At 35.5% G+C, this 25,031-nt stretch overlaps 1 protein-coding gene across 4 annotated transcripts in view; it reads left to right on the top strand.

The window, feature by feature from the left end:
- XRN1 (5'-3' exoribonuclease 1) overlaps positions 1-21,231 on the top strand; it is a 34,186-nt gene extending 12,955 nt beyond the window's left edge. For 2 of the 4 annotated variants that reach the window (XM_084212558.1, XM_084212555.1), the window contains 28 exons: positions 494-663; positions 1,472-1,592; positions 1,686-1,784; positions 2,876-2,979; positions 3,474-3,605; positions 4,838-5,000; positions 5,145-5,258; positions 5,739-5,837; positions 6,000-6,115; positions 6,973-7,119; positions 7,429-7,518; positions 8,454-8,589; positions 9,309-9,365; positions 10,041-10,173; positions 11,257-11,326; positions 12,364-12,589; positions 12,751-12,852; positions 13,499-13,594; positions 13,822-13,936; positions 14,368-14,432; positions 14,818-14,928; positions 15,285-15,410; positions 15,726-15,882; positions 16,189-16,364; positions 16,576-16,689; positions 16,770-16,887; positions 17,903-18,054; positions 18,252-21,231. In XM_084212558.1, the coding sequence (XP_084068684.1) occupies positions 494-663; positions 1,472-1,592; positions 1,686-1,784; positions 2,876-2,979; positions 3,474-3,605; positions 4,838-5,000; positions 5,145-5,258; positions 5,739-5,837; positions 6,000-6,115; positions 6,973-7,119; positions 7,429-7,518; positions 8,454-8,589; positions 9,309-9,365; positions 10,041-10,173; positions 11,257-11,326; positions 12,364-12,589; positions 12,751-12,852; positions 13,499-13,594; positions 13,822-13,936; positions 14,368-14,432; positions 14,818-14,928; positions 15,285-15,410; positions 15,726-15,882; positions 16,189-16,364; positions 16,576-16,689; positions 16,770-16,887; positions 17,903-18,054; positions 18,252-18,542 (3,600 nt within the window). In that variant the 3' untranslated portion in view covers positions 18,543-21,231. The remainder of the gene's footprint in view (positions 1-493; positions 664-1,471; positions 1,593-1,685; positions 1,785-2,875; positions 2,980-3,473; positions 3,606-4,837; positions 5,001-5,144; positions 5,259-5,738; positions 5,838-5,999; positions 6,116-6,972; positions 7,120-7,428; positions 7,519-8,453; positions 8,590-9,308; positions 9,366-10,040; positions 10,174-11,256; positions 11,327-12,363; positions 12,590-12,750; positions 12,853-13,498; positions 13,595-13,821; positions 13,937-14,367; positions 14,433-14,817; positions 14,929-15,284; positions 15,411-15,725; positions 15,883-16,188; positions 16,365-16,575; positions 16,690-16,769; positions 16,888-17,902; positions 18,055-18,251) is intronic. The other 2 variants (XM_084212557.1, XM_084212556.1) reach the window with 2 other exon arrangements.
- Positions 21,232-25,031: the final 3,800 nt, after the last annotated feature.

Raw genomic sequence — 25,031 nt, 5'->3', positions numbered from 1 at the left:
CCTAAGTAATGGCTATGGACTTGGTGTTGTTAATGTTTTTAATCAGCTATTCAAATATTTTGGTTCAGTTTATTTGAGAAAAATATTCTGTTCCTATGTCCATATAAAAATAGAGGGCATCTGTAGGAAAAATAAAATAAACATTTGAAAAAAAAGAAAGTATTTTTTCAGTAAATCCTTCACATGAACACCAGCAATAGGGAAGCATTAATGGAGAGCAATAAAATAGTACTTTGCTTTTGCATATAGGACAGCAGTGTTAGACAAGGCTGCCCTTTGGAATTAGGCTTGCAGAAAGGTGATTATTCTCCAAAGCCATTACATGGTAATTGTTCAGAGAGCATTTTTATCAGGGACATGAGAAAGGATGAGGCTGCAGCTGGACAATGACAACATAGGGTATCTGGATTTCTTGGGTTACTTTCCCAGTGCAGTTTTCTCCCTGCCAATTTTTGTTGCCAGTTTCACATGTGCTAATTCCTCTAAAATTTAGAAACGACTGCTGCAGGCCATGGAATCCTGTAATAAGGGCCTAAAAGAAGAGGAGAAACGAAGAAACACTCACAGTGCTTGCTTGATGTACTGGTATGACAAAGATGCTGAGTTCCAGTACCTGTCACCATGGCCAGAGAAATTCCCTGCAATAGAACGATGCCACACGAGGTAATGCTGGCGTAACTATTTTAGAGCAGGCTAAAAGTAGGTGGAGGATTTTTACTAACATTTTAACCAAACCTTGCGTATGCCAACATGTAAACTGAGAAATGAGAAATACTGAATTAAATGTTGCCTGGTTTGGATGGTACAGTAGAGGTATTTGTCCTTTCAGATGTTACTTTGCAAAACAGATGAACCAGTGCTAAGTTATTAAGAACAATCCAAAGAATGACTAAACTTCATATGACAGAGGATGAAAGACTGGTACATATATCTGATAAATAGTGATCATTTACTGGTATGCTAATTCCAGAGTGTTTTTTTTTAAATGTAAGCATTTAGCTCCAGTGCAGAGAATTAAACACAAATTTGTTTTTCACCTTCTTCTCACTGAAAGTAGCCAGCTTTATTTCACACGAACTGACGATGAAATGGAAACATTAACTTAACAGTAGTTAAACTTAAAGCAGAGTAGAGGAGGAATACCTGTTGCTGGATTACAGTTGATAAAGAATGGACAGTTGTGAAGATGAATGATACCATATGGAACCATTGCTCATTAGAATTCAGTAATTACAATTATTTAGGAGTGAGTTTCCATATATCCTGAAGTTTTGTCTTTTTCCTAATGAATAGTCTCTCTCTGCAGGAATAGCATGGGGTTTTTTATAGTCTTTTCTGTATATTCCAAGTGACATAAATTAGTTGCTGGAAAGCAAAGGGTTTGTCAATTAATGAGTGAATGAATAATGATTTTTTTTCTAGAAGTGTAGGTCAATCTGCATGAGCAAATGTTGTGCCACTTCTTTTTTAGGTATAAAACAATACCTTTGAATGCTTGGCATGTAGAAATAACCCACAATAAGATAACTAAAATCAACAAGAATGCATTGTATTTTTGTGGATTTCCTACTTTAAAGCACATTAAACATAAGGTAAAAGATTTTTCTCTTCCAACATTTCAATTGTATGTAGTAGATAACTTTGTAAGAGCTCAAGTTTTATGTGCTGTTTTGTTTTTTACGCAGTTCTATCTTAAAAAAAGTGGTGTACAAGTGTTTCAGCAAAGCAGCCATGGAGAGAACATGATGTTGGAAATCATAGTTGATGAGAACTCAAAGGACCAGGTAAGCATTCAGGTCTTAACATAAAACCAAAACTGAACAAAAAAAAAACTCTACAGCTGGACAAAAGGCTTGTTAAGAAGTCTGAATTTGTTAAATGGGCAGATTTGAGGTGTTTAAATGCTAAATTTGAGTGGGAAACAGTCTAGAATTTTGGGTGTCTGCTAAAATAATTTATCATTTTCCAGACTTCACAGTATGAAGGATCAGTGTCCTTAGCTGAGTTTCTGGCCTTTCTGTGTGGTAGCATTTAGATGTTCTTGGCTAAGGATCTGGTGACTAATGAATGGTATAAATGCAGGGGAACAGTCTCCAGACCAGTCGTGTTTGTCTTTTGTCTGACTGAAGAGTTGACCACTTAAAATGAAAAAGTGTTTCATTTTAATTAACAAAGCAGACTTAATGCCTTCCACTCTAGTGAGGCTGTTTGATAGAGGAATCAAAGAGAAGAGTCAAAGCAGCAAATGACAAGTGCAGAACAGAAAAAAATTCAGAAATAAATAAAATAAGGGAGAGAGGAGGAAAACAATATAGTATGATTTGATTTTACAGTGGAGTGATAGGGAGAGTACATATTCAAGACACATGGCAAGAAAAATCAAATAGGCCTAATTAATATATTAAAAAATAGCAGAGACTCGTTAGAAAAAAAGAACATAATGTGAGGCTGAATTTACAGATGCTAGCAAGTTGTGCACATAAAAGTTGTTCCTTTTTTTCAATGTGATATATAAGTAAAATGTATCATACAAAATATTTTGGTAATCTCAAATGGTCATTTTATTTATTGTGTCCCAGAGACACAAATAGTTCTAAGTGATTTAACAAAGAAGTACTTAGCAAACCTATATGAGACATAAAAATTATCCCAGGTCTTCCAGGTAACACATGCAGCATGTTAAGAGCCACCTTTTTAATCAGGGATTATGTCATCTGTATCAAATATATTTTAGTAAGATGAGTTTTTTATTCTGCAAGAAAATCTGTTATGAACTACTGTAGTTTTCATTGCAAAAGCAACTTGGAAATACTGTAACAAAAATCTTTTAGTTTGTTAAACAATTAGTAATAATACTTCTGGGGTTTTTTTTCAGATGGTAGAAAATGTTGCCAGTTCGGTACTTGGAAAGCGAGTTTTTGTTAACTGGCCCCACCTTGAAGAAGCCAGAGTTGTTGCAGTGTCAGATGGAGAAACGAAGTAAGAGTTACCTGATATGTAGTTCTTTTTTGTCTTACTGTTTTTTTTCAAATTAGGTTCCTCCGGCTGCACAGAAATTTTGATTTTATTGTAAAACTAACAGCCAGTTAGTCCAGATGTAGTAATGGCTGCCTGGTGAAGAATGTTTAACATTGTTCTGAGGTTTGGTTGCCTCTGTAGCAGTCTAGTCTTTCACTCTTTGTTATAGATGTAGAAGCTTGGGAGAGCTCTTTCTTAGTTTTGAGGGAAAAAGGCATGCACAGAAATCCACACTGTGGATTTCTATACAATCCTCCTTTATGAATAGCACATGTACTGGTATTTTTTATTAAAAACATGCTGTGGCCCATTGTGGAAGGGATAGAGAAAACAATGCTGAAAGTCTTCACATCCTTAACAAGTAATTTCTAACTATTTTCAGTTTTTCTCACAATTGGTTATGTCCAGGTTAATCTTACTTGGTTAAATTTCCTATCTGTCATAATATTCTCAAGGTTTTATTTGGAAGAACCACATGGCACACAGAAGCTTTACATGGGAAATGCAGTGCCCCCAACTAAAGTGGCTTATGTTGGAGATAAGGAGCAAAGCATGTGGGTAAAAGAAGTTCAAGGCATTTCAGAGCAGTAAGTAACTTCAAAAACTAAAGTGTAGCTTTGCATTTTATGTCTTGGCTGTGTTTTGTTCCTGTATTACAGACCTAAGTAGCACAGAAGAGCTGCTGCATACTTGATGATAATGGTTAATCAAGTCTGCTTAAATTTAAAACAACAACATAAAAGAGCTTATGTTGAAATTTCAGAATATATGGAGTCTGTTCTGAGGTAACTAAAGTTAGATGCTGTTACAAAAGAACTCTAAAGTGAATGAGTTTCAGTATTTATTCTCCCTCTCAATTTTCTGTTCTGGTGTTAGCAATCTTCAGTTGTAGTAAGTATGTAGAATGAAGCAATACAGAATCAGCTTGCAACTCAAATAGCTTAGCTTTGTTAAATTTCAAAACAGCTCTTGCTTTTCTAGAGTGTGGGTGCTCAGTAGACTATTAATGAGTTACTGTAGTTTGGATGCTGGTCCTAAAATCACAAGCCAGACTCAGGTATGTGATAAAAAGGGGTTACCTTTCTAAGGATCCTTAGGTGCACAGTACACTAGATGGAAAGCACCTGTGCCTGGAACATAAAGCACCTACAATTCTTGTGTTTAGCCAATTAGCATAACTGACAAGAATCCCCAATTAGATGCATAAGTGATGAGGTAATTCCCCCTCGGTTCAACCCTTACTGAATTCTTCCCTCCTACCCCCCTTAGACAGGAACTAAACTTTGTTTATGAAAATGTGTCTTGGAGAGCTGGTTTCAGCCTTGGCTTCCCAGAGAATCTAACCTTGGACATCCAGCTTGGAGCTGCCAAGGAATTTATTTTGTCTTTCTGTCTGACAGAGTAGGTAAAATGCTAGCTATGAATACTGTGGTAGGCTAGAGAGCTACAAATGTATATGTGAACATAATAGAGAATATATAAAAGCAAAAAGGCAAAAATCAATCTGGCACCAGTTTGACATTTCACTATCTGTCATTTGAGTCAACTGATTTAATTACCTCTAACCCTTCCACTGTAAAGATTAAATGTGCTTAAATTAATACTCTGAGCTCTGTAGTGATGGCTGTGCAACATCAGGTAAACAACTGGTTAAGCCATTTATTCTGGGTATTTTTTGTAAAATAAGAAGAAAACTATTAGAATCCTCTTTTAAAGAGAGTTATTTATTTTATTTAATTTTATTTCAATGAATTAATTCTACCCTCTTAATTTAGTTCTGTTTATTGTAATGAAGCTGAGTGTTCTGCTTTGTGTTCAGGTACCAGAGAAGGAAAGGAATAATTATCCATGAAACATCAGTAGTTGTATATGCTCAGTTACTCACTGGTAATAGATATCAACTAAACCAAAATGGAGAAGTTTATTTGGAGAAACAGTGGTCTAAACAAGTTCTTCCTTTTGTTTACCAAACAGTTGTCAAGGTAAATATACAAGTTCAGTACCTTCTCTGAATTATTTCAGACTCAGACTATGTTTTAAACTGTCTATTTATGTAAACTTTGTAATTACTCTACTGGAACTGAATGATATTTAAGATTACCACTGTTGTTGTCTCTTTCATGTAGGATATCAAAGCCTTTGACTCTCGTTTTTCAAGCATCAAAACTTTGGATGATTTGTTTCCTCCTGGAAGTACAGCCTTCATGCTGGGATCTCCTTACTATGGCTGCATGGGAGAAGTTAGTTCCAGTAATTTCATAATTTTTCCCCATAGATTTTTTCTTTTTGTAAACCTAAAATAATGTAAGATGTTGTGTGACAGTAGTGGCCATTTGCTAGCTGAAATTTTTAATCTAGGATTCCCTGGTGGTTTAGTCTGAGAAAGAGAGGGATCTTCTGTTTTCCCTGTTCTTCTTGCTTGTGTAGAAGGAAAAAGCCGAACTTGAATGCAGGATTATTTTTATTCGTTCTTTGGGATAATACATAAAGTTCTACATTTGTGTTACTTTCAGTCATGAATTCCTTTGGTTTAATGCTGACTGATTGGCTCTATGAGGAAGCAAGGTACAGGTCAGGGCAAGGTGATGAATCCCAAAGCATCTCTTTGCCTACTGCAGCAAAATTGTTGATATAGTAGTACCTGAATTGTGTTATCCAAAGACTGCTGTTTTTAAATAGCACCTTTATAGCACTTGTAACCTTTTGTGTTTTTCTCCAAGGTTCACGATTCACATGATGTGATCCCAGAGGGCAGAATCCGGGTAGTTTTTAATATTCCATGTGAACCCCAGCTTGATACTTTAATACAGAACCAGCATGTGAGTGCTTCTGCTTTTCTAGTAAAAGCTTAAACAATGTATCAAATAGATTTTGCCATGGTAAATGTCTTTCAGGGATGTTTTAATATAATTCATTTGCCATTTGTATAAAAAATCTTTTAGACATTGCCAATATGTTTTATTTGTTTGTTTGTTTTAAAGAAATATTCTGTGAAATACAATCCTGCATATATTTTGGCCAGCCGTCTTGGAGTAAGTGGATATCTTGTCTCCAGATTTACAGGGAGTATCTTTATTGGAAGAGGATCAAAGAAGAAGTAAGTTCTTTTTGTGAATTTTGACTGTAGAGAAGCTTCTAAATTCTGCTATAACTGTACAGAATTTTTGCTGTGTTTAAGTGCTGTTTTTACCAAGTGCACGCTCTTGTGATTTGAAGCTTTCTTTAAAGTATATGAGCTGTAAACTAAGTTGATATGCAGTGCTTTTTTTTCTATCAAGCATGTTTTCATTTTTTGTTTACTGGACAGTTCTATTTGCTTTCATATTGTAGACAGACATAAAATTGACTTTCCTGGTTAGCCATTTGCAAAATTGAATTAGGAGTTTAAACTGACTTTGCTATACTGAGAATAAAAAAGTGGAATCAGGATCTAATTTCATTGTACTTATTACTGTACTATAAATGGAGATTAATTTTACTTATAGCTTCTTTTCAGAACTAGTTAAGACTGCTTAAAATACATAAGGGAGGCAATCCATGTAGTCCTCTGAATGTCAAATTGTGGTTCCTCTGTAAAGATATGGTTGATGGATGCCTGAGCATCTTCTTGTGATCTAATGCATACATTTCTTCCTGATGGATTGTTCAAGGACATCCTTCTGTACCTTGGTAAATGCCAGGTTGATCGTGGTTGATTAGATGTCAATAAAGAAAGAAATGTGAAATATATCCTACCCTCCTCTGCAATGAAGTATAGGCACACAGGTGAACAGCTAGCATAGCACAGCTTTTGGCCTGTGACATTTACAGCTGACACAATGTTAACAAGTAAACGATACAATGAATTTAATTTTTCTGTGGTTTAAGGCCTTGAATGTATGTTTATGAGGGTTTTTTAAATGTATGTAAATACACACACATATTGCAAGTCAATGAACTTTTTCTTCTTTCCAGTCCTCATGGTGATCACAAAGCAAATGTGGGGCTAAACCTGAAGTTCAATAAGAAAAATGAAGAAGTTCCTGGCTATACTAAGAAAGTTGGAAATGAATGGATGTATTCTTCTGCAGTAGAACAACTACTTGCTGAGTATTTAGAAAGGTAAATTATTGGACATGAGTTTCATCCAAATTACCCACCTCTGTATCAATTGCAGGGATTTGTTCTCTGGTCACAGATCTTCTAAGAACGAGTTTGTTTCTTTTATTCCAGTGTTCTGTTTTGTGATAGAGTAATTGTGTTAGCAGCTTGCCTTTGGAAAATCAGCAGTATGATACTAAATTAAGTAAAAAATAACCCATCGTGGCTTCACAACTTTTGAAGCCCAGCAGACTTGATTTTGATGGGGCTTTTTTGTGGTCTATGCTGATGTGAAACTAAAGTTATCTTCCATATATGGGGGGTTTTTAGGGTGCCTGAACTATTTAATTACGTAGCCAAGAACAGCCAGGAAGATATCTGCTACGAAGATGACATTTGGCCTGGAGAGGATGAGAATGGGTAAGCCATGGTCCTTATCTCTTTTCCACAATCAGGAGAATAAAGACTGACAGTTGTGAAATTGGTAATGATCATGCAGTGGCTGCTGTGTAATTGAAACCTTGCTGTTCCTCCAGCAGCCTGATTGTTCAGTGAAACAAACTGAAAACATTATTTGAACGCTGTACTTTTCAGTCATGGAGTCCAAGTTTCTGCCAGACTTCAACCTCTAGTCCAGTAAATGAGAAATATCATTTTCAGTGGTTATTTCATAATTCTTGCTTTTAAAATAGCCTACAGTAAGCATAGCTATGACTAGTCATAAATAAAAATTTAAAAAAATAACCAGTTATTGTGGTAATAAAATCTCTTTGAATTTGAAAAATAAATCCGAAGTATTTTGCACGTTTTTAGTATACATTTGCATGGGAGAAAAATAGCAACCTTGGTTCCAGACACAGTATGGTAACTTGAAAAAGCTTTAGTTATTAGAAAATAAACCCAATACATGGGCTTCAGTTACTCAATTTACAGGACTATTTACCTCATGATACACCAGTGTAGGACTCCTCTTGTAGAAGGATCTCAGATTATTATTCCATTTTACCAAAGAGTCTGTGAAGTTCTTTCTTCCTGTGTTGTGAGAAACAGCTTGTCACAGAACCAGTAATCACATCTGGACACAATTTGTTGGTTGGATGGAAGCTTAATTTGCTGAATACTTTTAATTAATTTAATAATTTTTTTCCTGAAACAAAACTTTGTTATAGTTTTGAAACAGTATTCTGTAATCCTGACTTTTCTTAAGTCATACAGAACCTTTAGATTCCATTACTTTATGAATATATACAATCAGTGTGCCTGTATGATAATACTTGACTGATTAAATTAGGCAACACAGTAAAATGCCTGGTTCATGCAGCTAATAGCTTTCATTCGTGCCATTTTTTATTCAGAGCTGAGAAAGTACAAGAAATTGTTGCCTGGTTAAAAGCACATCCTGTGTCTGCTTTGTCTCGCTCATCTTGTGACTTGCAAATTTTGGATGCAGCCATTGTTGAGAAAATTGAAGAAGAAGTAGAGAAATGCAAGGTACACAGCTTGATGTCATTGTGAGCAGGAGTGAACCAAAAAGCAGTGCTCATTGTATTTGAAGTTCTTGAATTTAAATAAGACAATTGAAGATTACTTGCCATTCCAAAGAAAAAGGACACAGAGTATAATGTAAAATCTGTATTTGTTATATTATCCCAGAAATTCAGAAGAGCTCATTATTAATCTTTGTAAGAAATTCACTCTTTCAGGGGTGATTTATCAGCAGTGGGACATACTCTGAGCTGTGCCTTTTGGTGGTTTTGTAAAGGAACAGGTATCAGTATATATTGCTCTTTTTTAATTGCTCTTTTTATGTGAAATCCCAGCTGTTCTTCCCTTGCAGTTTCTCTTTGGTCTGCAGAAAAGTAGAAAGTTATTTTCTGCAGACCAGAAGATGAAAAAAGTGGCCAAGGAAATTACTAAAGTAAAAGCTAAGGACAATGCCAACTGAAATAATGGGCTGATGTTTTTTGAAATAACTTGCAAGGACATCTTAGAAAATTTGTGTGAAATCTGGAATTAGATAACTAATGGTTTGGTATGAAATCCAACATGTTTTAAAAACTAGACTTACTCTAAAGACTTCATTAAATCTCTATACCAGTATCTAAAAGAAACTAAGGAATTCTACATGATCTTTTCAGGAATTTTGTTTTACATATTCCGGTGCTTGTTCCTACACTGGTTTGCAAAGACTTTCTGTTCCTTTCCTTTAGCAGAGGAAGAGCAACAAGAAGGTGCGAGTAACTGTGAAACCCCATTTGCTGTACAGAGTAAGTGATATCAATGGGTTTGGGGTGGGGGGTTTAAGTTGTCCAGATCATAATTTATTTTACCTAAGCTTACCAACTTTAGGAGAATAGAATTTTATGACAGTATTGATGAAAGGAAATATTTTATTATGCCTTCTAGAAAATAATTTTGGAAACAGCAATCTGTCTCTGTTAGGAAAGAGAATTTCTTCTAACTACAAACTCCATTATGTCAGGCACTGACTTCATAGGTTTTTTCTACCTTCTGCCCTGTATATTTCTGCAGTTTTTACTGGCTCTATAATGAAGGCAAAATAAAATGCGCTTTCTGCTGTCTCTTTTCCCATGTTGTACTTTTTATTCAGTTCTTCACATAGGACCAAGTGTTCCTCTTGCCCATGTTTCTGATACAGGCAGGTTTCATATGATGTTTTAGTTCTGTCTGAATTGATCCTCCTGATCAGCTAGTGTGCAACACATTTTCAGGCTGAAGCAGTAGTGAGAGTTGCAAGGGGAAAAAGAGAAAGTTTGCTTTGAATCTGGAGAGGGAAAGTTTTTATTCTTCTGGGGGTTTTTCCTAGTTTTTTTCCCTAGAAAGTGTACTTTATAGTGTGTCACAGATATTGTTATAAATGCATTTTTATTGTAATTGTTATTGTTTTGCATACATTAACACAGTCTTTTGGTTATTGTCAGCCATTAGAACAGCAGAAGGGGGTTGTTCCAGATCGGGATGCAGAGTACAGGCTGTTTGACCGTGTTGTCAATGTCAGAGAGAACTTTTCTGTTCCTGTTGGTCTACGAGGCACCATCATTGGAATTAAAGGAGGTAATATTTTCTTTATGATTATAACTACATAACAGCTCAGCTAGTACTATGAAATCAGGATTCAGGATAGTGTTTAATGTAGTGGTTGTGAATGCACATATTTCTTGATAGGAAGCATATGCAGCTTCAACCTGTTAATAACATATTTGCTGTTTTGAATAAAACCTATCTTCTGTTTTGATTTCATGTGTTACACAGCTATTATTTGAAAAAGAAATTACTTACCCTATGGTCCTTCCTATATGAATTAGAATTACTCTTCATTTCTTCTTAATATGAAGAAGGCAGATCAGAAAAGGAACAACGTGAAGTTATGGGAAAACATAGGCAAAGTTAAATGGGGTAAACATAAAACCAGGTATTAGCCTTAATACTTACATTGAACATCAAGTATGATTTGCCTTAAATTGTTTTACTTTGAATTTGTATTTTTATTCTGCAATATTCCATTAATTGGCATAGGTTTATACCTTGTTCGACGAGAAGATTAACCATAAATCTATTTCAAGAAGGATTTATTGAGCCCCACAGAGTGTAGCAGTTTGAGATCGAATAATTAAAATGGTTTTCTTACCTGCCATTTCAGTAGCTGCTTTCTCATTCAGTTTCCATCTAACAGAATCTCAAAGAGACTAGACTAGACTATTTTTAAAGAAATATTCTTTTCTCCATAGATCTTAAATGCTACTATAATTTTGAAGGTATATTAGTCTATCATTATGCAAGAAGTTAATATTAAAGCTGTTCATTTCTGACTGCCTGAATGTAGAAGTAGCTCACATCTCTTTTCTGCCAGTTTCTGACAAGTGTGACATAGTGCTATAAACTGCAGTTCTGTAAATGCACATGGATAAGGTGTAATGCATGGTACATTACTGTTGAAACTGTATATTAAAGGGCAGACATCTGTGAGACCTTTAGAAGCATTTCCAAATTCCTGTTGATGAAATTACTCAGAAATTATTTGGGGGTCTGTTGTTCATTTTTGGTCTTTTCATTATTTTATAACTAGTATAGATAGATATCTACATAATATAGATGGACATAAGTTTATAGGATGATGTTGTACTTTCTTTTCTATAGCTACTAGAGAAACAGATGTGCTCTTTGAAGTTTTGTTTGATGAAGAATTCCTTGGAGGCCTCACTATAAGGTTTGTGTGGCAGAGCAGAGTCAATTCATGCTATTGGCATAGATGGCATGGAATTGTTGGCTTTGGTTTGGTTGAGTATTTTTAATGCTTCTTCTTGAAACTTTGTTTCTTGGCAGTGTTGGTCAGTTTTTATTTCTTTTGTGTTTTTTGATTGTCTTTAGTAGTGATAATTTTTTGTGAAGCGTGTTACATTGTGGAAATGCTCTTTAGGCTTTTTTGGTGTATAAACTTCTGACTTGCAGAAAGCAAATATGAACCAGCAGAATTAAGTACTAGATCCAGATGTCTTTCTAAACAAATATGTAGAAAATAGGTTCTTACCAGTATGTATTCAACATGTCAATTAAAAACCGGGAGAAGGCATCTATTCCTCTGGAGGAGAGACTCTGAACTCAATAGTTGATACTTAGACCCTAAATTCCAGCCATTAAAAACCTGAACTGTTTTTCGGGAGGTGGAGGTGCTTTTGTTTTTATAATGTGATAGCTCTTCTGTATTGAAGTAAGCACCTAAACTTCTAAGTGCTCAGATATACCCAGCAGGCTTCATTTTTACTGTTCTAATATAAGGTTTTAATGATGGAAATTAGAGGAAATTCTTCCCTCCTACCTGCATTCAGCAATCATAGCCCTTGCATGTCCTGTAACAGATAATACTCAGTGTTCAGAAATGCTGCTTAACTTCCATTTGTAATTCTGCTACTGAACCTGAAACTCCAGTTTTCATTTCTGCAAAATAAAAGAATATTGTTTTCTGGTTCTTTTACAGAAATATTTACTACAGAACTGTCCTATAACAATTCACTCATCTTAAAAATTTCTTTAAGCTCGGCACTTAAAGGTACAATATAAACTCAGAGTAGTGCTAATTACTGTTTGACAGCCAGAGGGCAAAGGGGAGCCATGGGTTTCAGGTTTTCTGCAATGCTACTAGATTTCAATATTGCATAGTTTTCAGCTTCTGTTGTTCAGACTTGAGTCATTGTCTTTTGGCAGCAATTAAACTGCATGAAACAACTATGGAATTCTTTTCTCAAGGTGCTCGCCTGCCAGAGGTTATCGCCTGCCCTCAAGTGCCTTAATTAACCTGTCTCATGGTAGTCGGTCAGAAATGGGAAATCAAAAGCTGATGGCCATAGTTAAACCTCAGCCAGCAGTGAATAACTACAACTCATATGCATCTGATCTGTCATCTGTATGCTCACAAAAAGTGCATCTGGGAGGCCTCAACCACTCTCCTCGCTCCCTTTTTGTTCCTACTCAAGTAAGACTTTTCTCGCGTTTGTACAAAAATGTTTTTCCCTAGAATCTGAAATATTGACATGGTTATCTTCAAGCAGAATTTAGTTTTTATGTCAATATATTAGAAGTAGAATAATTCTTATGCTGGAGAAATGAATTTTTTTTCCTCTCTCAATGATTTAGCAACTGAATGGAAGACAGCATTACAATCTCAGGGCTGAAAATCAGGGCAACTCTAACTCACCCCAGAAAGGATCATTTCTGAGTGGCAATCAGAAAAATAAAGTGAGTGTTCGGATTCATTTAGTATCGGACCCAAATGTCTCTGTTTTGGCCCTCTGTTCAGGGTGGGTGTCATTTTCTCATGCTTAATAAATTGCTTTGTTTTAGTACATCAGATGTTGTAGTTCAGATTCAGACTGGAGCAGAAATACTCTCAGTTCTTGAGTGAATATATCCTGTGTTATCCTTGTTTAGATATTAGATTTTTTTAAAGTGTTTTTTCATAGCTGGGCTTCAGTTCTGCAGTAACACACCTATAATGTAATGAAGTAATTGAACCTTGCTGTCAAGGCCTTAAAAAATAAATCATTAATAATACAATCTAAGAATACTCCCGGTATGGAAGCATGCTTTTGAAACCATTCTGAACTGTTACCTGAGTTTCATCATACTTAATCATCAAACTAACCTCATTTCACTTTAGTAGTGATTCTTAGTAAAAATTGTAACTGCAATCCACTGCCACAGCTTGTTTCATAATTAATTACCTGAAACTTGTACTAGGGTCAGTATGAAAATATCTCTCATCTGCAGACTGTTAAACTTGAACCTTACAATTTCCAGAATGTCTTGGTATATACTTAGCTGTTCAAAAGCTGAATTTATCGCTGCTGAGTTTGTCTGGGTTCTTGTTTTTTTATTTTGTCAGGCACAGAGTAAGCAAGATGATGAATTCTGCAGCATATGGCAGTCATTGCAGAGTTCTGGGAAGTCTCATCACATTCAACAAAACATGCATGAGAAGGTTTGTATAGAAATTTTTAACAGATCTCTGCATTCAAAATATGAAGGTACTTAATTTCATACATTGGTTCATTGTATCAGAAAACTTCATGTTACAAAAAAATCCTCTGGATGAAAGTGGTGTTACATGGAGTATGCATAGCTCTGGAAAGGGGTAATCATAGGGCACTACTATGTAAATAATAGATACCCACTTTTCTGGTTAAGCTTTGATGTTTGAAACCCTAGGGTGCAGTTCTACCTCAGGAAATCAAGCTGGGAACTGGCCATCAGTTTTATAAGCCAGGCTTCAATGACGGCAGCTTTAAATGTCAACAAAGAAAACAGGAGCCTTATAAAAAATGTAAGTACTATTATTAGAAACTTTGTTTAGGGGAACTACTTGCTTTATCTGACCTTCATTGAAATGTCTGAAGAGTTTTTTGGTTTTTTGTAGTTACTGACAGGAAATAATTTATTTTAGTTTTATAAACACTACTTTGCACTTGCTATTGTCAAATAATGTCCCTGGTGTGTAAAACATACGTGTCTTTGAAAATCTGCTTGTGATCCTAATTGTAGATTAGAAAATTAGATATATTATTGGATAGACTTAATTTTATTTTATCCTAGAAGAAAAGCATACACCAAATAACCTATGAAGCAAAAATTAAACATTTGATAAAACCATTCATATTAATGCAACTCTGTATATTTGTATGGAGTTGCTAATTGTTTTGACTCTTGACTATTACTGTTTTTAAGAGCATTTCAAAATAATGCATTCTTTTGTAGTTAAAGAAGATTCCAAAACTACAAGAGGTGAAAGTCAACCACATAATAAAATGTCAAACCAACAGGTAATTTTGTCTGTACTGAGTTAATCTATTATTTTCATTTTATTCTTGATGTGATTTATCATGTTACAGATTTGTCTGTAACTGTTATCTTAGTTGATTCTTTCAGTCAGCAAATTTATTTTGGAGATATTTTTTTCATTGGAGGTTTACAGACAGAATATGAGGGAAAGAGCATAAAATGTATGTTGATACCAAACAACTTTACTATTCCTTTTAGATTCTAAAAGCTATGCTGTAATGGGGAAACATAAATGCTAGGCGTTCAATAAGCTGAAATCCTCTCAGAATATTAGCTTGTGAAAGCTCTTTGCAGATGCATTTCTAATATGATTGTGTTATAATGAGTAATAGAGTATTCAATAATAATGGCTGCAATTTATTTCAGAATTTTGCAGGTGTGAATAAGTACAATGTCAAACTTTTGAAGAGGAATGGAAGTCCCAACATGCCTTTAATTCAGAAGGCTGCAGTTGATGGTCCCTGCACAGGTGGAAAGGTAGGATCTAAGGAGGTGACTGTCTTGTGCTCTTTGAGTAACTTCAGTTTCCAGTCTGTTTTGTTCCAATTGTTTCTGGTTACTTGTGTGGAAATTCATGTTTAAATAATACAACAAACCTGTGTAACTTTAATTGTTCTTTAAATCAGTTCTATCCATTTTAATATGCAGAACTTGATGCAGTCTCTGGATATCTGTTCACACTCTGAACAGACATGACTGTGACCTGCCCAACCTAAGAGAGGAAAAATCTGAATGAGAATAAAACGATACTCAAATCAAATTGATATACCCTTCCTCTTGCATCTGCTTGTAAATACACTTAGTTGATGTACCTTTTTCTTCTTTTATTTAAGAAGGACAATGAACTGGAAAGGCTTCTAGCTTCTTTGAAAATTTCCAAAGAAAATGAAGTGCCGACTTATTCCAAGGAAGCAAGAGCTACAAACGAGGAACATCTGTCACCACAGTCATTTGCTATGGTCTGTATACTGCAGAAATCATTACATTGCAGTTTAGCATCTGCTGTCTTAGCATCAGTGCTTCTATTTAAAGAATCTCCATGAAACCTCATACTGCTTTTTAAAATGTATTAATGATTTTTAATTAGCTATTCTCAAAGAAAATTAGCGAACACCTTTGTTTATGCTAAGATGCTGTTACCTTTGCTTTGATAAAATATGACTGATTGGAAAATAAAAAGTCAGATTCTGTTGCCAATTATGACAATCAGTGTTAAGAAGGTCATGTTGTCTGGATGCCAGCATGTTCCTGAGTGGTTTGTTTTATTTTTAAAGAAAGGAACACAGATGCTGAAAGAGATTTTGAAGATAGATGGCTCAGATCTGCAAACAAAAGATGAAGTGAAATCTCAAGTTAATGATGTTCCTGCTCCATCTAGTAGACAAGATTGCCATGGAGCTGCTGTGCAATACAGGCCAACAAAAAAAATGGGTATGTGTAACCATCAGCTCATAATTCAGAGCTTCACCTTGTAGTGACATTTTAGAACACAGTTTCAGCAGGGTACTGTTTATCAAAATATAGTAATAAAATTTCCTTTTTTTTTAGTTCTGCTTCTGTATTTGGATCTAAAATTCTCTTCAGCTATAGTCTCTTGGTTTTTGTTAAACAATATGAAAACCCCAGGGAAAAATCAAACAAGCTTTTTTTTTTTTTTTTTTTTGCTAATAACCAAGTTCCCATTGTTTTAGTGAAGAAAATAATTGTGATACAGCTTTTTTTTTTTCTTTTTGTCAGCTTCTTATATGAACAAGCATAGCCCTGGAGGCCCCCAGAACACACCAGCAATAGAAACTGGAGGTCACCCTTTCACTTGTCCACAGCCTGCACTGTCTACTGTTTCTGAGCTTTCTCGTATTTGTTCTCTTCTTGGAATGTCGCAACCAGATTTCTCTTTCCTAAAAACACCACAGGTAAAATGTTTTTTCTGAAAAAGTACAAGTTCTCAGTTTTCTATCAACTGTTTTATATTTGGACTGACCGCTGAAATCTATCTGAAAAGAAACCTTAGCTCATTTTGTTGCCTTTTTTAAAAACAAACAAACAAACAAACAAATCTCTGTTCCTGTCTCTCAGTTTGTTAACAATACAAATTGCCTCAGAAATATTCTCTCTTTTCTCTAGACCATGACAGTTTGCCACATAAAGCTGTCAAATGGTTTGTTGGTTCACGGCCCGCAGTGTCATTCCGAGGCTGAAGCAAAGGAGAAAGCTGCGCTTTTTGCTTTACAGCGCTTGGTGAGGATGTGAAAAATCTCTTCAAATCTCTGTCTCTGTGCACTGCAGCTGTTGGTAAACCTCTGTTTCCTTCTTCGTAGGGTTCTATAGGAGTAAACTTCGCTTCGCCTCCACCTCCAGCAGTGTTTCCAAATTACCAACCACTAGGAGTTCCTGTACCACCTGGATCAATTCCTCCAGTATTTGCACAGCCCCCTGGTAGGTGTTTGACTAGTACTAGATATTATTTCAAATAATATCACCATATCCTCTAATTATGGTGGTTCTTTATATGAAAATGAATTCTTTCCAGAAAGCCCCATTTTCTGGTCTTCATGTGTACTTGTATGTCTGAACAGTTTTGAAAACAGTTCATGATCCTCTTTGCATCAATGTGCAGATTAATTCAGTATGAAGAATCATCTCTTTTAATGATTCCCTCAAGAATGTATGATCTATTCAGTCTTAGGTGCTTTTTCCATTTTTTTTTCCTTCAAAACAACAGTAATTACTTGAAAGCAGATAGTCCCAGTCCGGAATTTGTAAAAAATAGCCTCCTTGATTTTTTACATGGTTTTCCCCCCCCATGCCATATAGTTAATATTTCTCCATGCAATACTGTTTTTATCCATCTATTACCAACTTTCACTGAAGTGCTACATCACAGTCCTCTTGTACACTGCCAAACATGAGAATGGTAAGTAACCCCCAAAAATTGCTAAAAGTCCCGCTGCTGTTGTTTTGTATTCTGGCTCCCAGTTGACTTGTATTTTACTGAAGTTCCCATCACAGCTGGGAATTAATGAGTCAGCACTGCTGTAGCATCCTAGAAACTCATACAGCAGCTGCTGCATCTCTTTTCCATGGGGTTTCTCTGTTGTTGCTGTGTTCCAAAATGATGGCTAAACTTGCAGCTTTCTGCTAATGCAGTTGGCTGAGCTGAGGATGTGGAGATCCCGCATTATGTGCACTCTGGAATGCAGATACCATGCCTTTAGTGATCTTAATTGTGTTGTCATCTAGGTGTAGTTCTGTTTGTTTGGGGGCTTTTGATAATAAATAAATACTTAGCTATTTTGAAGTAAATATGAAGCATATGAGGCTTTGCTGGAAAGATAAACAACATGCAGTCAGCTGTAGTTGGAGTAGTCCTGGGCTCAAGTTTGTGTATCTTTTTTTTTTTTTTTTTTTTTTTTTGGTTCGAAAGAGAACTAAAAGTTTCTTATTTTCATAGCTAATATGATGCCTCCATCATCTCACATGTTTGGTCCAGTGTCCTGGAGTACTCCAGTGCCTAAGCATTATTATCCTGGCACCTATCCAGGAAATGTGTCTCTTGCAGGAACTATACCAGTTGGTTCTCACAACCAATTTATACCTCTCCAGGTAAGAGCAGCAGGTTTGTCTTAATATTGTATTTTTGTAAAAAATGTGACTACAAGATTAATACAACAACATCCCCGTTGTGAAGTAGAATTTAGTATTAGAAAATTATTAAGATATGTATGCATGTTTTCTGAAAGTGGAATATCTGCAGTTTTTTGAGAATGCATTCTGTTAAATAATATTTATTTAATTTAAAGGTAACTAAAAAAAGGGCTGCTAGCAAGAAAAACTTTGAACTCAAGGAGTTTCAGAGTTCCCCTCAAGCTGCACCACTAAAGAATGAACAGCCAATGTCTTCTGACCACATTCAGCAAGATAGTTCTTCAGCTCCTTTAAAATCTCCTCAAGCTGCTCAGTCCACTGTTTCATTTCAAGACAATGTGGCTACTCCAAGTGTTCCTCATAACAAATCAACACCAAACACTTCCAGCAAGCGAAAGCCAAGAAAACTGGCTGTCAATTTTGGCGCACCAAAATCTTCAGAATAAATCTGGTAGCTAGGTGTATTTTATTTAACTCTTTCCCCGCTGTTATGTTTTATCATTTAAAAAAATCAGAAATCTCTATTAAAAAGACCAGCCACTTTAAGTATAATATAGAAGGAAATACATTTTATTTGCTATGTTATTTTTAGATTGTCATTAAAACCATAAAAATTATGTTATAAATTTTTTTTATTTTCACTTAAATTAGCAAAAGCCAGGAAATAGTGAGTTAAGGTTGCCACGCCATCCCTTGTGCCTAGGTTTCTAAACAGTGGCTTACAGACAATATCGGGTAAGCAGCAATAACAGTGGCAACCTTAACTCAGGTTGGATGTGCTTTTTGGGAGGGATGTAGAACAGTAATAAGTTGGGCATCTAAGAGTGTTTAGCATGACATTTTGTACTCTAGCTTGATTTTTAAATAGTGTAATAAGACAGAAAGTAAAAATTATTTAAATGCAGTTTTTATATTGGCACTCCAGGTCCTTCTGAGTTGAATCAGTGTAACTAAAAGCTGACTACAAAGAAACTGCCAAATCCACTCTTAACTGCTGGGTTTATACTAGAGGGCAACAGCTCTACAGCTTTCAGAACATAGGTGTTATTGTGTGTCAGGTATTGGAGTGGCAAAAACTGGTTGCTCTTGCACAATCTGTTCCAGGAGATTAAATTATAGGATGTATTGAATAAAAAAAATTATATTTGCAAAGTAGAGATCCCTTTGGTAAAGTACATTTAACTTCTTTTACTCTACTAATTTAATTGTTTTCTGATGATAAAATAACAAAGTTATCTAATACAGATGTGCATAGCCTCCTAGATGCTTGTGATAGCCTGATTTTTTTCCTAAACTACAAAAATGGCCAGACAAAAAGACAACCCATTTTGCTGGATGGCTGTCAAAGTTATGTTTACTTAGAGTCCATTTCTTCCTCTAATAGTCTGTGCCCTGAACCCTTCTCTAGAGTAGATTATTTTTTGTTACTAATGACTTTTAATATTTATTTTTTTCGTTTTTTGAGAGAATTTCTGTGTTGCAAAATTAAATTATGAGGAAGTGTTGCTATTGGTTCCATAAGAATGTTCAGACAAAAAGCTGACTTGAATTTTTGGACAGAACTATGGGATTCTTTGTTCATATAGGAAAAAAAGAAGGCTCAGAGGTCCTTGTACCCTTTTTAACACACATATACCAGTCTTATGCACATTAATATAAAATCTTCAGTCTAAGAAAAAATTTGCAACCTCTGTTGGTGCTGCATACTGGCATCAATTAAATTTCATTTTTCATCTGTTCTAGAAAAAGAAGTATTTTTTCTCTAAGGCCCAGGAACCAGAAATAAAGCAAACTTGAGTGATTTATTTTGTTGCTTGTAAACAGGTTTCATTCTGGGTCTGCAAGTCCCTAGACTTCCTTTCATTTGTTTTTTTCCCTCCATTTCTTGGTGTAGTATGAAGTTTCACATTATTACTGTGTTACAGTGGTTTTTAACTTTCATGTCTCCAAAACAGTTGTTGGATCAGCAGTATTTGTAGAATAGCAGCAAGCCCTGTAAAAAGGATCACAGAGGTAAAAACAAGATTAAGAAATTTTATTTTACTTAGCATCACTGTCTACATACAGTCCTAGATCACATTGATTTTGTTGTTGTCCTTATAGTCATCTAATCTCAAGAGGTTCAAAGCCATATTCTGTCAAGGGAAAGTTGATATTTTGGGTTTTTTTCCTCATTAGCAACATGAGACTGATAGGATGCTGCCATGCCAATATTTTACAAGTGGTTATGTGACATTTAATTGGTCCACCGTATCTATCTGAATGATCTGATCATAAGAGAAAATACCTATTTGAAAATTTCTGTGAGAGAGATGAGGCTGTGTTAGACTCTTCATCACAGAATTTTGATGTGTCTGCACAGCCAGTTTATGCAGATTTTTGAGAAACAAAGTTATGGAGGATGCTATACTCTTATGTACCAGTGAACACAGCAATTTTTATTAATTATTCTACTTCAGACTAAGATTTCTGCTCCCTCTTCAAGTGGAATTGCTATATGTAGTATATTTAGGTGGTTAAACCCTTTATTCTGTAACTGCTGCATATTGTATTAGTCCCTGATTTTTAGTTTTTCTGTTCTATGAAAGTGACTGCCTGGTGCCCAGTTAATTACAGTTTTACATGTCCTGGTAGATGTGACATCTGCATTGATCATTGCCATGTCCCCTTTGATTTCATTATTATATTTTAACAAGGTCATAATGTTTAGCTCATACAGATATAAATTTAGGCATTTCTTTTTCTCATAGATATAAAGTATTTTCTAAGCACTGGAGTTTTTCATTAGATCTTATACAGAGCAGTATTTTACTAAAAATCCAAAAGGGAAGACTTTTATGTGCGCATTTTTGTAGTTTCTGATTTTTTTAAAATAACTTTTCATTGTTTATCTGCCAAGTGAAATGTTTTAAATTTGCATATGAATGGATACAGAATGTATTTTTTGTGCTGTTTAGTGTTAAGTGTGCATTTGCAGATTTTTAGCATGTAGTTGCACAAAGACTGTGCAAAGATATTTTGGAATATGAATATATGCTACACTGAAGGAAAAACATTCATAAAACTTAAATGCTATATAGAACTCTAATGCAATAGAGTAATTTTATAAACTGTCTGTGTCTGCTTGGATTAAATATTGAAACAAGAAACATTTCCTATTTTCACTGTTTTATTTCCAAATACTACATGGGAACTTGTGTATGGTCCAACCCAGAAGTTTGCAATATGAATCAAATCTCGTGAAACTCAGTTTCTGTAATCTCAGAAGCAGGACTTGCCCTCATGACTGTTTCTTGATGGCTTTCAACTGTAACTGTGATCAAAATACTAAGTTTTTTTTCAGAAGGCTGTTGGTCACCTTGCAATTAAAAGCATTTAACAGGATACTGATCTTCCAAAAATTTTTGGCCTTGTCACCAATTAGATTAGAAAAACCCAACCCCATAGAAGAGTCATTCTTTTCCAGTAAGCTCAGTCCTAGTGATTGTTAACAAGGTGGAAAACCAGCTGGTGGCTGAGAAGCAGAATGTTAATGTCTTTCTTACACATTTTAGTGTGAATTAGCTTGTTTAAAGCAGCCAACAAAAAGATTGGAATATACTCTTAACATGGCCAGCTGCTGCAACTTTATGTAGGTGTGTATGCAACTTGGTGTTTATGTACAGAACAAGTCTGGTTGGTGTAAACACTCAGGTCATATTGCTCAACTTAAAGACACCAAGATAAAATCTTGCATTTCATAAACTGTCTTCAAATGATTAGTCCATGAAGTCTTGACTTCTGTTACCCTGCATGGTGAGTGCTGCATCTCAATATATAGCACTAAAGAAAATTCAAGCAACTTAAATGAAGGGATAACTTGAAATTTTACCAGTTATTGCAGAGTAAATCTTGCATGGATGTTCCCATTCAAAAATTACAGGACTTTAGTTCAATTTAATTGAGTTGATCTGAATTACTATATAGATGACCCCTGAGGGTGAGGAATCTCAAAGAAGTAATGGGTACTTAAAATAAGGATGTTTTTAATTCTATTTGCAATGTGATCTCCTTATGTATTCCATAATCAGCCTTCCTTACTACTGAGAGACAGTTATGTTCTTCTCTTTCTGCATCTGGAAAGGGGACACAGTGACATCAAGGGCATAAGGGCAGTCTGAATACACACTCTTGGCCAAAAGAATTCAAATTCAGGTGCATGAGGACCCTTGAATATTGAGACTGTAACTGATAAATGTTTTGAAGAATCTGATATCATGAGGTAAGTGGCTGTTCTTTATTAAAAGAATCCATGGTTCCAACAACAATTCCTTATTGCTGTCAATTTTTAAGTGGGTGTTTACTCTTATTTTTCTATAATTTACAAATTTCCTGTTTTATTTCTCCTTTGAAATACATTACAAATCAAAAAAATGGTCTCAATGCCATCAAGTGCATATAGTAAACCTGGTTCATATTATTTGAAAGTACAGAAAAAGCATTTTTCATTAAAACTTTTTTTTTCTGGTAAAACTTGGTCAAACATCAGTGTATCAGCAGTGATTTATGAAAGTTGATAATCACGCTTAGTCCTGTATTTTTTTGTAATTGCAGTTATTTTTAATGACTAGGTCTTACTGAAACAATAGTTCTTTAGTGCTTTTTCATCTCTTTAGCTTCTATTATATCCATTCTCCTGTTCTAATTAAGCTTCATTGATGGCCATTTTTCTGACTTTTTAATATTTTTTTGTTAATTTCTAGACTTGAAATAGCTGTTCTTTTAAAGAGCTATTCAGCTCTGAATTTTCTACTTATACATGTAACTAGAAATTTTCTAGTTACATGTATGTACATCATATCTATGTACAAGCAAACACACATATATATACATATACAGGAACTCAATCACTCATTTTCTTAAAATTATTCATAGTTATGTCATTTTCAGTCCACACAATAATTCCTTAAGAGACATCCAGAGGATGATGGACACTATCTTGTTAATGCACATTGCTCTTCTCCAAATGCACATATTCCTTAGGCCGAATAAAAATTATGGGTAAATAATGAAACATTAACAGAGTAAGTACACCAGTTTTCACTTCACTTGCTTTGGCAGATAAATTCTTGGTTTACAGCTTAATTGTCCTGAAGTCCACCTCATTTCCTGTCAGAGTTTACTTGTGTTGCAGAGCTGGCAGAAAGGAAGGACCACTTGTGCCTGAGGCACAGTGCCAATCCTCATTCATGTGGGCACAGATTTGATGTGCGATCCTCTAGTGATAATCCTGGATTAACCAGTCTCTTATTACTTGCTCCCTCTGGGTCATGCCAAACTGTGTTGCCACATTATGAGCCTTATCGGGGAATTAATCTGATTGGCACTCTCCTGTTACTTTTCATAATAGTTCATCATGGAGCCCCAAGAACAGCTGGGTTGGTACAGTTTGTAGTGTGAGTGTGGGATGATTTAGCAAGAATGGAACTCCTTAAGAAACATCCCATGACTGCCTAAAGCTCAAATTACCCACAAATCTGACATTATTCATCAAGTGATGTCATTGCATGTAGTCCTGTGTGTTGACTTTGAGGAGTGGTAACTTCTGCAGGAGTACAGGAGGAGCTGATGAGAAAGGGTCATACGGTGAATTATTGCAACAACATTTGCATAAAGATGATAATTTCCATTTTGGTCTGTCTGTTAAGTTTTTAGGTGAGTCTTAATGAATAAAGGATGTGGGCTGCACAGCCAATGGAGCAACAGAAATTAGTGGGCTCTTTCTTGTTTATGTGCAAACTGACAAAGGGCCCCCACATCAGTGCTTTCATAATGTTAAAACTTGTAAAAAAGGTAGAGCCAAGTAAGTGGGTAAAATGGTAACTCACAGTTTGAGGAGGCAGTAGGAAGATAGATGCACCTTGACCAAAAAGCAGCTGAGGAAGAGAAGACCCCCAAATTTTGGGTCTTGCTCTATAAATGTCAGTGTCTGGAATCCTGTTAGCAGTGCCACTGGCAAGTTTGATTCATACTGGAAGCCTTAGGTGAATGAAGGTGCTCCAACACAACAGAAATGCACCTGAGAATACTTTATTAAAAAAAACCCAAAACTAGTTAACTATTCAAAATACAGTTCATTTGTAAATTTTATCTAATAATCTGGTCCTAGACAATATCAAGACAGTGTCAAGATCATGTTTTCTTTCTGGGAGTTATGTCTGCTGGGTCTGTGGCAGTTCTATCTCAATGTCTCTTGCATCATCCTATAAAGTCTATGTGTTGCTGACTGAAACCTGCTGAGTGTGATGACACTGCTTATAAATATTCAATTATATTTAGTATAAATCATGGTAGGGGTTTTGCTGTCCCTACTAGCAGTGTAGGATCTTGACCCTGATGTTCTGCCATTTGATTGGTTTTACTTAATAACTCTTTCCTTTGCTACAACATTGTACAGGTCCCTGGAGTGCTCTACTCCTTCATTTGGTTTGATAACCCAGTAAAAAATAGGACCAGCCACGCTTTCCAGAGAGCAAAGAAGCTGAGGATTTCAGCAGAGAAGATGCAGAAGTATGGGACATGGCTGCTGAGGTACTTGGTATGTGCCAGCTCCCTCTCTGAGCAGTGACATGGCACTCACGTGCTCTCACCCAAGCAGGACGACTCGGGGTGCTTGTAGGGGTTATGCAGGCTTGTTACCTGGAAAGTGTCCATACATTTTCACTTCAAATTGAATGTTTCTTGCCTGTGCTAAAATGAATGAACTGGGGGCTTTTGTGCATTTTGACAAGATTTTTCTATGAGGGTGGCAAAGGTTTTAGATAGAGTGCCTGTGTGGGAATGAGATTATTTATGACACACTAATATAAACTAACAACAGATAGGTCATGTATGGACACGCTCTGCACATATCAAAGCACATTGTGTCTTTTATTGCATTACTTTTATGACATTAC

This window comes from Fringilla coelebs (assembly GCF_963513975.1).
Source record: "Fringilla coelebs genome assembly, chromosome: 10".
NCBI lineage: Eukaryota > Metazoa > Chordata > Aves > Passeriformes > Fringillidae > Fringilla > Fringilla coelebs.
This window is presented reverse-complemented; position numbering and strand designations above follow the sequence as displayed.